At 49.8% G+C, this 12,335-nt stretch overlaps 1 protein-coding gene across 1 annotated transcript; it reads right to left on the reverse strand.

The window, feature by feature from the left end:
• Window positions 1-2,341: 2,341 nt before the first annotated feature.
• DUSP5 (dual specificity phosphatase 5) lies at window positions 2,342-11,974 on the reverse strand. Its single transcript, XM_062496260.1, has 4 exons — window positions 11,572-11,974; window positions 7,334-7,476; window positions 5,727-5,946; window positions 2,342-3,962 (listed from the first exon to the last, which is right to left on the reverse strand). The coding sequence occupies exons 1-4, from the start codon at window positions 11,963-11,965 to the stop codon at window positions 3,562-3,564; spliced, it is 1,158 nt and encodes a 385-aa protein (XP_062352244.1). The 5' UTR covers window positions 11,966-11,974; the 3' UTR covers window positions 2,342-3,561.
• Window positions 11,975-12,335: the final 361 nt, after the last annotated feature.

The following is a 12,335-nucleotide window of genomic DNA, read 5'->3' on the forward strand; positions in this document are numbered from 1 at the left end:
GTATCATAAGGGATAAACTTTAATTAAAGCTTTGTCTCACAATATACCAGTACTGCCATCTTTCCCTCATTTGCCTCTTCTGAAGTCTGAAAGCATCCTGATAACAGCCCTCCCCTTGCTCTTATAGCTACAAGGGTCTCTACTTTCCCTCAGAATTTTGTTTTTGAGGTCCTCATTCCTCTGTGAAGCTTAGCTGGCAGATGGACACAGGCACATTGAACCAGCAAGTCCAGCCTTCCACCCTTCAGCTCTGACATTCCCTACACACCTGCCAGATCTGAACTTCCAACCTTAGCAATGAGCCACTCAAACCCAAGCTCATTTGGGCTATAAAAGCCTCCTAAATCTTCCATCCTACCAAATCTGGTGGATTTCCTCAGTGCACAAACCATAAAGCACGGGTGGAACTGTTCCTTTCCCTAAGGATGAAGGTACCTATTGGGTGCTGCTGTCTGGAAGCAGAGAACCAGGGGCCCTGCCCTGCACATGTGAATTCAAACACATTGCCTATTCCCAGGTAGGCATGCCCATTCCCTTTCCCTTTTTCTTGCTATCCCAATTTGACACAGTCACCTTCATATGTTGGTGCTCAGATCCTCAGCTCCTTCTGTCTCGTGGAAGCAGCATGGCCAGGAAGGGAGGAGGGCACATACTTTCAGCCCAAAGCCGTGTAGTCAGATTGCTGTGATGTCCCCTCAGAGAGGTGGGGTCTGCTAAACTGGCCAAGGGACTGAGCTGGAGGCAGAGGTCTCACACTAGCACTGAAGTAGCAGAGCAGGCACCTGCATGAGCATGGGAACACAACCCCCTGGGAAGCAGCATTTTCATCCCACTCTGACTTGGATGCTGGGACTTCCTTCTGCCAGAAGGAGAGGTGGATTGAAGCTAAACAAGAAGAGGGGATCCATGGCCTGAGCAGGAGCATAAATGTTGGTTTCCTGTGTCCAGGCAAGACAATAACTCCTCTTCAGGCTCCCATAGGGCCATGGCCTTCTATCCTTGCTGAATCCCAGCCCAGCTAACACTATCCACCAACACACTGCGCTTAAAGCCTAGGATAAGAGCTCCCTTCCCTCTCTACCTGGCTCCTCCACCTGATCTGTGATCTTTTCCAGCTGCCTTGGTCAAACCTGTCAAGGTCATCTGTCCCTCTGTTAGCCCCTTCAGCCCACTGCCTTGTGCTCTGCAAATATTCCATCACTGACTCCACAGAGGGTTTCAGCTTTCTCACCCTTAAGAAACAGCTGGTTGTCCACCCAGAAGGGTTTAGTGCAGTTTTAATGAGAACTGTTGGCTGCTCTGTTTCTGTCCAGGTCGTAGGTCTCAGTACTGCAGACATGGCCACTCTCACTAAGCTCAACAGCCTTTCTGCTTGGGTGCTTGTGTGGGCTGAGAAGCAGAAAGCCCTTTCCAGAGTTCTCTAAGGGGACCAATCAGGTCTTTCAGAAAATTAATTGTTCTGCTCTTACTAGATCATCTGCCTTCCGTCCCTGGCTGCTGGCTCCCATGTTCAGGTTTCCCTGAACAGACTTCCTCCCACGTTCAGAGCCCAGGCAGGGCTGCTGGCACATCCCTCTGACACTGGGAAAGAAATCCAAGACAGATCTCCAATAAGACCTTCTCATCTGTCAGATTTGCTTCCCTGGGGGTAAGAAGTTACAAACAGATGCGTATGTGCATACATGCTGTGTAACCCAGATATTTGCTGTACATTTTTCATCTTGATACTTTGGAATTCCAGATCATAAATGTGCTGCAATGTTGAGCCAGAAAAGGTATAGAAAATTCAAGATGAAAAGGGGTATGAAGTGCATCAGACATGCTGGTACTTCTAACTTAGTCTTTTTCTTTTATTAAAAACGTGGTAAGACGAGCATTACCCACATGCCCTTGCTCCTGGCACCCAGAGGTGCTGTGAGTCACAACAAGATTCACTCTAAGGACCAGGACATGCAGCATCCCTTGTCATGGGTTGGAAGAAAGCGGGGGCCGTGCCTAGTTCAGATTTTCATCTTCAGCAAGATGCTAAATCTTATATAAAACATGCATGAATCAAAACAGAAGTGCCTGCCTGGCTGCTGGGAAGTGACGCCACCGTGACTCATGTCATTCTGTTTAAAACAATCCTCCCCCTCACCTTCTCCCCTCTGTAGTGATGCACCTTGGTGGCTTTTCAGCACACAGCACAGTGATACTTTCCCATCTCCCCTACCTTCTTACACCACTTTTACACCACAGTGTTTTTCTCAGGTGATCCCTTCTGCCACCAAGCTCTCCCAAAGCACTTTCACAGATCACTCCAAGTACAACAAGCAGTTTTATTTTCCTGGCATTTTTTTTTCCTTTATTATTTTTTACACACCATAAAAACCATTGCAGATTTTCTTTCACATTCACAAGATCTCTTGGAAATTATTGCCATTTCCCATACATATTACATATTAAAAAGTGATAAAAAGGTCAACGGACAGAGACACTCATTCTGAACTCCCAGTGGACACAAAAGCCAATGAGAGCAAGACAGAAATCATTTTTTCTGGACAAAGGCTGACTAGAGGTGACCACACACTCTAAGCAAGTCACATAACACTGAAAAAGACCACTTGACCACACAGGATACACAAATGGGAACACTTGGGAAGGGATGGAGAAAAAAATTGTCCTGGAGCTGAAAGCTTGTCAGGTTTTTTTGGTGTGAAGTCCAGCATTTACAGTATTTTACAGTGTTATCTGATGGGATGCGTGTGATGAGGACTTCGGAGACATTCAAGTATTCTAGGGCTGTTCTAAAATAACAGATGGGAGGTTAATAGCTCAGCAGGGTAGCTGATAGATGTTAAGCCCCTGCTTTACTTAAAAGCACATCCAGTACAAAGGCAAATACAGAAGTACAGGAAATGCCACACCTGAATGGACCCGCTGGTCAGGGTTGGTATCTAGTTACACTGTGGACAATACCTGACACTTCAGCGGCTGGAGCAGGAGAAGGGATTTTGACCTGGTTGTGCAACAGTGTCCTGGGAAAGGCACTCCCTCTCCCCACTCCAGCCTTTTGCTACCTGAAACATAACACAGGAGAGGGGAGGAGGAAAGCCAGAGAATGGTTTGAACAAATATTCACTCCCACCACCTTTGTGATTGCAAAGGTAGTGCTTTTAGTTTTGCTTGCTTCCCTGCTGCTGCTGTTTATTGCTTGAAACTTTAAATAAGTGTCTTTTCAAACATAAGATTGGAAGGAAATGGAAATTGAGAACATACTAAATGGATTTCTCATTTTTCCCCAGGAATCTGGAAATACAGTAGTGGGTGCACATTGTGTGGTTAAAACCCTAAAAAAGCACTTCATAATTTTTTTAAAAAAGGGCAATAAAAGTTCAGAAAACTCGCCATGCTTAGACCACTTGCATCTTACAGTCACAGCATATGAGAAGTATGACCCATGACTACCACTCCATCTCAGAGTAAGTGGATGAAGTATCTCTATTGCACATTCATGAAATGTTCTTGTTGGGGATCACAGTTTGGATCAGGGCCACGCCAGCTCCGGGCTCCCCATGGTGTTCAGCAGGACGAAGATGCCGTCATTGGGCTGAGCTTCAGCTGGTGGACAGGGGAGTGGATGGGCACAGAACTCAACACTGAGGTAGGAAAGGCAAAGCATGAGCCCTCAAAGTTTTTACCTAACGTCAGTTCCTCTGCAAAGAAAGATGCAGCTTCTCTTTTGCAGGAGGTGACGGGGGGGCTGGGGGTGGAAGACAAGATCTCTGACTCATATTGTAGCAACTGGCCCATGAAACCAAAGTTTGGTGAGATCAGGCTCCGGCGCTGCTTGATGTAATCGAAGGCTTCGTCCAGGCGCAGCTTCCTTGTCTTCATGAGATAGGCCATGCAGATGGTGGGGGAGCGCGAGATCCCCGCCTCGCAGTGCACCAGGACCTTGCCGCCTGTTCTTCTGATGTAATCTGGGGGGAAAAGCCATTGCAGATATCAGCTGTTGTTGGGGATGGAGAGGACGCTGTGACACACGCAGTGCTGGGGGGCACAGCTGGCTTGTCTGACAGCAGGGAGAGGCTCGCTCTTCTGCTGGGTACTAAGGGTGACATGGAGATTAAAAGACAAGCAGGATAAAAGCCAGCTTGTGACTGACCCGAGCTTGGTTTCAGAATCTGTGGATCTTGACTTGCTTCTTTTTGCATTTTTTAGGCAAGTCCATCCCTGTCTCCTTCCTTTTGCCTATTTCTCTTTTGGAACAACTGACATTGAAGAACATGGCGGTGCAGGAAATGCTGTACCTGCGTTTCTCTGCCTACAGCTCAAAATGTTGTGTAAAGCTCAGCCTGGCCAACCCTCCTACCACCTGGTCACTCAAAAACTGCAAGGGCTGTCATCATCTCTGCTAGAAAAACAGTACTTTTCTTCAGAATCCTAACTCCCTGCTTGGCCAGTTGGCAGCAAGCAGCAGTACCACGAGGTTCCCTTGGGTGGAGAGACTGAGCTCAGTCCCTGGGGCCTCACCACAAGCACTGGTAGGCAGTTGCTAATTACAGCCTGGTTAAAGGATGCTTGGACTTAAGTCAGGATATAAATGGCTTATGCAAAGCACCCATTTTGCACAACAGGAGCCACTGTGGTTACTCACACAACACAATGATTGTTATTAGATTAAAGAGAATGTGCTTAAAATAAGCCCTTTCCACACAAAAACACTGTTCAGAAAATAGACTTTTCTCTGCTCTATTGCCTTGAGCAAAATGTTCAAGCTCCAATTTATGGATGACTGCGAATGCAGCGCTCAGGGAAACACACAGAGCTGAGGAAGTTATCATTTTGCCTGCTTCCAGTTGTCTGCCATGGGACTGCCACCAGGACCAGTTATATTTAGCTACTGCACAAAACAAGGAAGACATGGATTTGAGTCATCCCCAGCATCTACACCACACACACAGTTTTAAAAGAAAGTGAAAATTAAAGTCATCCTCAAAATCTGGGAAACTTCCAAGTGACCCGGCATCTATCAGAAGGGGTTGAGGATAGGACAGAAAGGTGCCATAAATTACCATTTCCCTGAAAGGTGTGAGATGTCCCTTACTGGGAAGGACTCAGAGAGCACTCTCAGGTCAGGTTTTTGTAACTCTGCCTGCACTCTTGAAGGATTCAAACTCAGCTGAGCAATGAGCCCAGTGAGTCTGTAACTGTGTTTTATTCTCTTTCTCTCTTGAATATTCCTGGAGAGCAGCAGCACAAATTTCAACATGATCTCCACGTCACCAAACCATCTTGTACTTCTCAGGGAGAATCCTCTCTCCTGTGGTCCCTGGCACAGCTCATGTTCACTCACCCACTCAGCCGAACACAGGAAGATTTGAAATGGAATAGCACAAACTTTTCTAAAGGCCTCCTCATTATTTTGCATTGGGGTATTTGATTAAAGGGTGAGATACCAGTGTGATCAACAGAAGGAATGGAAAGACCTCTGTGATAAGGGCAGACAATGGATTTCTAGGACCCCACCACTGGGATATCACAGTAAGGCAATAAGATGACTGCTTCACCAGGTTGTTACTGAGCCTGGCATGCAAGTCCAAGAACTGCGTTTTTTTCCTTCACAAAATTCAGTAGGCTTCAATGTGTATTTTATTTTAAAATTAATTAATTTTAATTGATTTTACATTTTAAAGGCGTTTTAAAACTCATGAAGATCTGAAAATTTGTTCATTTGTACCTACCAATGAAGTCTATGGCTTCCTGGAAGTGAGAGCTGATGTCTGCTGTGTGACTGTCCTCCACTGGGATCCACTTGTAGCAATACTGGTCTTTGAAGGACTCTGAGCTTTTCCTGGAGACATTTAGCAGAGCTGTGATGTGCAGGTTGGCAAGAAACTCGCACTTGGAAGCATGATAGGCACTACCAAGGTAGAGAAAAGGCAGGATTTCGACTGGACCACCCTGGAAGAGAAAGAGCAGAAACATGTAATTTTTTTCAAAAGTCCTGAGACCCAAGAGTAACCAAGGGAGCCCATAGGGGTGCCTGCTCCCTCCCTCTCTGGCTTTTTTGCACCCCAGTGCTGCTGGCCAATGAATCAGTCCCATGGCAAAGCCCACACATGAAAAATGTTTTAATTTTCTTGTCCACAGCTGCAAGGTGAAAAGTCAGACTCAACCCACTGGTGTGCAGGATGTTTGTGGTTTTCTTTAGAGTGCTGCCCCTTGCAGTGCACAAAGTCTTTTTGTATGTAGTGCCCATTCCCACTGAGGCTTTACTGAAATAGGGGCAAGGCAGGGAGGAAGATTAGGGCAGAGGAAGAGGCTGCTTTGGCTCAGCCAGGGTTTAGCCCCTCTGGTCACATCTCCAGATGTGAAACAAAGCGAAAAAATGGACATAGGGTCCCATTGCCCTTCACCCCACACCTCTCTGGAGCACAGCACCTGCTGCGTCACCCACCCCAAGACATCATCTCAGTTCCTCCTTCCCCAGCCCAAGCAAAGGCCAGATGACAAGATGGTGACAGAAAAGCCACCATCTGACACAGCTTTCTGAGCTGGCAGGTAACTTTCCATGATGCACAGGAGATGCTGCCACCCCCCCCCCCCGCTGCAAGAAATTGCCTTTCTACTCCCCCTGAACCGCCCACATGGTGGGTTCCCATGCATGGGGGAGAGCTGGCAGCCAGCCACGGTGGCAGGAGGATGCCTGGTGTGGGAGGTACTCCCAGAAGAGCAGAGAGGCATCACAAGGGGACTCCCCTGAGCAGCAGGAAATGCACGCCTTGGCGGAAGCGTCCTGACCGCAGGGTGACATCTCGGAGCACACATAATCCCCGGGCTGGGTGGGCACATGATGACTTCCTCTGTGGAAACCCCACTTCCCCAGTCCATTGGGGGTCTGGCTCCTCAGAGGCACTGGCCCCTTGCCAGCCTCGGATTCCTCCTGAGATCTCACAGGAGTCATGGGCAAAATGCGCTCCTTTTTCTGCTGGAAAGGTGACCGTCCTGGCAGCCTCTCCCCTGCCCATTCTCAGTCTCCTGTGGAGGTGTGAGCTGCTGATGGCTCATGCTGTGTTATAAGAGAGTTCATAAATACAGTTTTGGGGCTAGATACAGTGTTTCACCCCCTTCTCTTGCCTAATTTTGAAGCCAGGCAGAGGTGATATTGAACAGCAGCACACAAGGGCAACTAATTCAGCACACAGGCTGTCACCCTGGACTGTGACAATTTATTGACAGCTCACGGAAGCACCAGGGCCACTGACACCCTGCCAGCCTCCAACAGAGCCTGGTGGCAGCAGGGAGAAGTCCCAATGGGAGGGTCACCCACCATAGCCATGACACACACCTGGTCATAAGCAGGTTTGTGGTTGGCACTCTGCTTCTCACAGTGGCTGGCGAGGTTTCTCTCTGCCTCAATCCTCTCTGGGGAAATGAGTTTTCCATTCACGCAGCACTCAGGATATTGAGAGTTAAAGGTTTCGTATCCCCCTGGGGAAATAACAAAAAGAGGAAGATATGAATATTTACCCTCCCAAGGCTTAATTCAAGTGAAGGACAAATGAAGCTCCAGTGCTTGCAATGCAGTGGGATAGCAATGCCCATCAATGAGCTCCAGGGGAGGGTCATGAGGGACAGTGCTCCTGTGGGAAAACAGGTTTGCATAAGAGACTTTGGGCACCCAAGGAAAAACCTGATACCACTGACAATTATTAACTTCCTGAAATCTGGTGAATCCAGACTAAAGCTGTTAGCAAATGTAATCCTGTTAAGTCTAGCAACCATTAACTCCTGTACAGCGGGGACTAAATTCCCTCCCCCCAGTTTTATACATGAGCACTAATTCCAGCATTTGAGGCAGAGATTTCTGTACTCAGGAGTCATCTTGTCTAAACCTATCATTAATATATACATTGTGACAGCACACAAAATATTCTATTTGCATTTTTAAATGGACAAACACAAGAGGGGGATGCTTGCATCTGTCTCATTAATCACCACAATGTACGAGACAGTAAAGTAATGAAAATGGTCCCACTGAAACCGATCTATTAAATAACAGCTATAAAACTTAATGAAATCCTGTGACAGCATTTGACAACTGAATAGCCCCACATGAGCTATTCCGCACGGTTAAGTACTGCGCTCACTTCATTCAGCGCACTGCTAATGAAAAGGAATTAATCCTATTATTACATTGTTACTCAAAGTTTGTCGTCAGCTATATCGTTCCCTGTTTCCAGGCTGGGAATATTCTGCCTGGAAGCACATCATCTCCAAAATGAACCTGGGTAAGTCAGGTAGCAGAAGCAGTCTGGAAACGTCAGTGGCGTGCCACATGTCTGCCACCTGGGCTTTTTCAGAGCAGAAATGAACGGCTCATGAACAGCTACATTCAATAATCCTTCAGTGTGGCACTCAAGTAAACAAGGCTTGGAAGGCAAAGCCTCCTGTTGTGATTCATTCACCTGCAACTGTTTCACCCTGATAAGCTGTGTCAGTGTGGGTGCCGGGGTGCAAGACAGAGGAGCCACAGGACCCCCACCAGCCTCTCTGCCAGGGCTGGGTGGTACAGTCACTCTGACAGTTCAGCCCCACAGTGCCAGTGTCTCATCTGTTTGCAATGTTTGAGCAGATGTGAGCTCAAATTCATGACATGCTGCTGTCGCCTACTCATTCCTGCCGTGAGGTCCGAGCGGCCAGCGTGATCCAAATCCCACTGAATGTGATGAAAGTTTGTTTTCCATGACAGAGGGCAGGAGACTGACTTTATGGTAAAAGTACTCAGCACCTGCACCTTTCCCCCTACCCCAGCCACATTCTGCCAGCTTATCCCAGAGTTCACAGCATGAGGCAGTGGTCAAAGTGGCCAAGTGACTGTGGAGTCCGTGGCGGTGGTGGGAGGTGTTTGATAAAATGATATCTGCAACAACTGGGTTGAAAAAATTATATCCCTAGCAACTCACAGTGTGAAATAACAACAAACACAAGATGCTCTACAGAGTTCTCTGATCTCCAACTGCCCTTCATGGAATGAACTTTTTAAATCCTCTTGTTTTGCATAGCTGACCTTATCTTCCCCCAACCCCCCAGTCACTGCCATCGCATAGGAAAACTATATCCAGTTTATATAAATAGCCATGATCCCCATTTATGCCCTTTGTTGTTGTTTTTACTCTTGAATGAACACAGAAATCTGCTCGAGCCGAACAGGCATGCCTGTCTCGTGTCTCTTGGGCCAGCTAACACATGCAGCTGCTGAATGGTTAATTACAAGCCTTGGGGATCAGGATATTTGCAGGCCATTCTTACAGTGAGTCATCTGCTCATCCCATCCTCCAGCAATCTCCTCTCTTCCCCCTCCCCATTCAACCTACCTTCCCTGAGGTCATTTCTGCAAATACTCCGTTGCTCATCATGGAGAGCTGAGCAGCACTTCTATCTTAATCAATAAGTAATAGAATCGTTATCAGTGCAGAGGGAGGATCCATTATTTTATCTTTCTTTTTCCCTGACACACAACTACTCTCACTGTGCTGGGGCTGAGCTCACCCAGAGTGAAACTGTACCTACACAGTTGAAAGATGTGACCCTGCAAGCTGGAAAGAGACAGAGGGAAAGAGCCTGGCATACAGTGAACTTGGTTCCAGCTGCTCACTCTAGGACGGGATCCTCAGGATCTTGAGGACCTGGTGGTCTTGATGACCTCCTTATATCTTACTGCCGCAAGACCCCCTTAGCAGTTAAGTAGCCAAACCTCCTCCCAGCTCTCCCTGCCTAGAGAGAACAGGAATACAAAGGGAAACCTCAAGAAGGATTTTTCCTGGTGGTTTTACAGCCTATTATTTGCAAAGCTGGTAGCAGAGTTCTCCAAAGGAGTCTTTCTCTTGATCAGAACCCAGTGTTCCAGAGTGATTTACATCCCCAATGTGCCAAGGATCTTCCCATAGGCCACAACAGCTTCCTGGGGGTCTGTGGCCCCAGTGAATCAGCAGTGCTGCCCACTGAGTCATGTGTCTGCAGCCCCGAGCACTTCCAGCAAAGCAAAAGGAAACTGCAGCAGGAAAAGCAGGAAACTTTCTCACACACTGAGAGGAAATGTATTTAGCCTCAAATCGACAGGCTTTCAAGATAAGACACTTCACAACTCACAAGATGTACAAAGCAGAGCCTACACGAACCCCTCATCCCAGGTAAACTGCCCACTGCCACAGTCACCATATCAAAGTGTGGAGCTGGTATACGAGGAGGAAAGGATGAACGTGTGGCCAAACAAGCAGTTTGAGAGTCAGCAGAGCTTAATTCGGCCCCTAGTTTACCACAGACTTCCCATCGTGACCCTGAAGATACTTCATCTCTGGTTTAGAGTGGTCCCTAAGGACTTGAATGACACAGTGACAGTATTTCTACCCTCCAGTAGCAGAACTTATGCTTTTGTGGTGACTGTCAGATCCAGCAAAGACTGACAGTGACTGGACAGAACCACAGTGGTGGCAAACAGTCGGGCAGCATACCCCAACCTCGGTACCAGGCACTACACCGGCTGAAGATGCCTCTACCCCAGCGGGAAGTCATTAGAGAAGGCAAAAACTGGGTACGTCAGGACAAAAAACAGTGATAAAAGGCTTATTAAAAGCGATATAACTCTGGCCCGTTAAAACACAGAGGAAGGCTTTATTCAAGAAACATGGCCTTGTTTTCCCCTCCCTTTCATGGCCTCATGGTATGGCAAGGGGGTTTTGGGAAAGTCCCGTCTCGGCGCGGTGCCGCTGCGGGAGCCCCTTCGTGCGGGAGCGGCTCCGCCCGGGCACGGCCCCGCTCCCGGGGCGGGTGGGGGCTGCGCTGAGAACACCGAGAGGGCAGAAGGACAAAGGCGCTGCCAGGAGTTGGGGGGAGGCAGAGGCGAGAGGACAGGCAAAGGGCGGGCTGCTATGCTTGCTATGCTCTTTATCGTTTTATTAGCCCGGGTTACCCGGCAGGAAAACAAAGAACCGCAGTCGGAAGGCTGTAATACACGTGATTGGGGAAGGTATTTCTGTCCCCTGAAGAGTCCCAGAGTTTCGGCTCTAGTTTTTCCCTGCCAGTATCGATGTGCCCGACGGAGAGAAACCTCTCTGCACTCGGTGGAGGGGTGGGCATCGGACTCTTGAGTTTCGGGCGCCCAACACGAGAGTCCCTATATCACCGGGCGGAGAGCGAGTAGCGGTGCCCTCGTCTCTCCTCATATGCGCAGGGCTGATTTTGTTTCCCACGCAGCGCCGATAGCTCTCCCCCTTTAATAATCTGCAACTTTTGCTGTTCTTTACTGATATTCTCAGCTTTCCCCTCAGCCTCTTAAACGCGTGGCGGGGGTGAGCGGAAAGGCATTTCGGCTCAGCCCGCAGAGCCTATCCGGGATTTATTTCCAGTAGGTGGAAAAGAAACAAAATCCGGGTGTTACCTCCCTGCCCTCCACCAATAATCAGGTTCACTGCAGGGCGAAGGAGGGGGAACGAGAACACCTCGGGGCAACCAAGGAAGCATCGAGGGTCGATCGCGCCGCTCTCCCCCAGCCCCTGTCCCTCGGCTCCCCGCCATCCTTCTCACCTTTCAGGAAGCAGACCCTGGCCCCGGCCTCCGGCAGGCTGGAGAGCAGGGCGTTGAGGACGATCTGGGCTGTGCTGTCCTTCTTCAGCTTCTGCCAGTGGCCCGTGTCCTGGTCCAGCACCACCACGGCCGCCAGGCGGGCGGCCCCCGCCGCTCCCTCGCCGCCCAGCAGCAGCCGCGCTCGGGCGGCCGCGTCAGGCACCACGAAGTGCAGCGGCACGGCCCCGCCGCGGGCCCGCCGCATCACCACCGAGTTGAGGTTGACGTTGAGCGAGCCGCGGAGGCAGGAGGCCATGTAGGACAGGTAGGGCCGGCAGTCGAGCACCAGGCAGCGGGAAGGCTCCTTCCGCAGCAGCTTCCGCAGCTGGCGGCAGTCGAGGGACGTGACTTTCATGCCGGCCGAGGGTCGCGCCCCGCCGCGGCCGGGGCAGGAGCGAAGAAAGCGGCAGGAGGGTGCCCGGCACTAGAGAGGAGCCGGCGGCGACGGGACGGGACGGGACGGGACGGGACGGGACGGAGGCACTGCGGGGCCGCACCGAGCCCGGGCAGGGAATCCCAGCCGCCGCCGCCGGGCATTTATATGAATGGGAGGCTGGGCCGTGACGACACTGCCCATATAAGGGGAGTGACGCGCCCGCCTCCCAAATATGGACATCCCCCGCCCCGCGCACCGCCCCCCGGCGGGGATCCCCTCCCTCCCTAGCGGCGGTAGGTCAGCATCCGAGGCAAAGGAAGCTGAAAAACGCTGCAAAAATTCTCCACTC

The sequence above is a fragment of the Cinclus cinclus genome, chromosome 7 (genome assembly GCF_963662255.1).
Source record: "Cinclus cinclus chromosome 7, bCinCin1.1, whole genome shotgun sequence".
NCBI lineage: Eukaryota > Metazoa > Chordata > Aves > Passeriformes > Cinclidae > Cinclus > Cinclus cinclus.